Raw genomic sequence first — 1,766 nt, 5'->3', positions numbered from 1 at the left:
TATCTGACTGACATGAGATTGCTCAGAGAGGTATCTTTGCCTCAAGAACCCCCCAAATACTCTGACAACGCAGCTGAACACTCTTTAGAGCTGCGTGCTGAGCAGACGCCTCCGCAACTCTGGTCTCACAGATCTCTCAGCTTCTCCCTTCGCCTTTGTTCTCACACGCATGTGCTCTAATACAGTGATTGTGTATTTATTCATGCCTGGGGTCTGCTTCTTGGAAAGACTACTTGGCAAAGGGCTAGGTCAATAATAGAGGGAAATAGCAAATTAGAAAAGTGTACGTAATAGGAAGAGTCATTCATCATACTTTTACCTATTTTCCCTTGTTGCTTAAAAGTTTATTCCTAAAACAAGGCAACATTCCCTGTATTTCTTCCTCCTGTGCTTGTTTCCCATTGAAAAACACAACAAATGAAAAAGACACTTCTTCAGTTGGCTGAAAAGTTTTAATTTATCTCAGTGCTTTGTGGGAATGCTTATGAAGTAGGTTGCTTAGCTATATTAGCCTTATCAGATTAAGAAAGGGCAGTTTTACAACAAACTATAGAGTAAGTTTGACTGGGTAAGGCCATATGCCCATGAAATGTGTAATTAGGAAAATACAGATTTAGATAACAAAGAGAGAGAAGAAAGATCTACTTACCTTATTGGTATTTGTATTGATCCCAACAAGAAAGACAAGTTCAGCAAGGAATAGGCTACAACACAGATTTTTATGAATTGTTGTCCTGGTGCTTTGAATTTCGCTGAAGAACCAGAAGGTGAAAATGCACATGGCAAGGCAAATCAGTGAAATAATTATTCCTAGCTGAGTGATCCTTGTAAGAATATTATAATCTTTAATACCCTAAGGGAAAATAATAATAACATGTTAAGAGAATAACTCAAAGTTGTCAAAGGAATTATAACATATAATGAACTTCCTTTTTGGTGAAACATTAATCAAAGTGTTCATAAAATGTAAAAATACAAATGTGCATTTAGATGAGAAAAATTTTGTGCTTTAGAAAATGTTCAATATTCAGAGAAATCTGATATAAATCATGTAGCACTTTAACAGTTTCATAATTAATGATTTTTTTCCAAGGCATGGCATATATTAGTATATGGTTTCACAATGTTATTGTCATCAGTTTCATGATATTAGAAAGGCAATTCATTATTGTAATGTGAAAATGGTTAATTAAAACAGATTTATCAGTAGTAAGAACAAGTATAATTTCTAAGCAGTGATTCATCTAAAACACATTAAACAAAGTTATTAAAATGCTGAACACATGGAATATCAAAACAGTATAGTTTAGAGAATTTGAAGTAGCTAGATTTGGTTTATTCTAACTGGATGAGTAATATACACACGTACATACATATCATAATATGCATATATAGTGCTCATATATAGTATGTATACTATATATTATAGAATATATTTCTATTTCTATATAGAAAAATGCTTTTCTTTTGAGTTGATTCAGACTTGTATTGACTCTATGAGCAGACTGCCCCACCTTTTTCTCTCAAGAGCAACTGATGGACTCAAACCATTAACCTTTTGATTAGTAGATAAGTGCTTAATTCCTGATTATATATATATGATGAATATTATAAACACAAATAAACAGAATTGAGGCTTCTCTGATTACTTATCATTCAGAAAAAAAGTCACCTTTAAAATATGACCAACATTAAGTGTGGGCAGATTTATTTAGATATTTCATATCCTTAACAGTGCACTTTAATTGTATGAGGAGATAAGCTTG

The 1,766-nt window shown here is 32.8% G+C and overlaps 1 protein-coding gene across 2 annotated transcripts in view; it reads right to left on the bottom strand.

Annotated features, from left to right (window-relative positions):
• ADGRL4 (adhesion G protein-coupled receptor L4) overlaps window positions 1-1,766 on the bottom strand; it is a 184,877-nt gene that overhangs the window by 86,161 nt on the left and 96,950 nt on the right. For both annotated transcript variants that reach the window (XM_045291977.1, XM_045291978.1), the window contains exon 11: window positions 650-853. In XM_045291977.1, coding sequence (XP_045147912.1) covers window positions 650-853 — 204 coding nt within the window. The remainder of the gene's footprint in view (window positions 1-649; window positions 854-1,766) is intronic.

This window comes from Echinops telfairi, unplaced genomic scaffold (genome assembly GCF_000313985.2).
Source record: "Echinops telfairi isolate 266 unplaced genomic scaffold, ASM31398v2 ScPeMD7_443;HRSCAF=831, whole genome shotgun sequence".
Lineage (NCBI taxonomy): Eukaryota > Metazoa > Chordata > Mammalia > Afrosoricida > Tenrecidae > Echinops > Echinops telfairi.
Note: the sequence above shows the minus strand (reverse complement) of the source record. Positions and strands in the feature narration are given on the sequence as shown.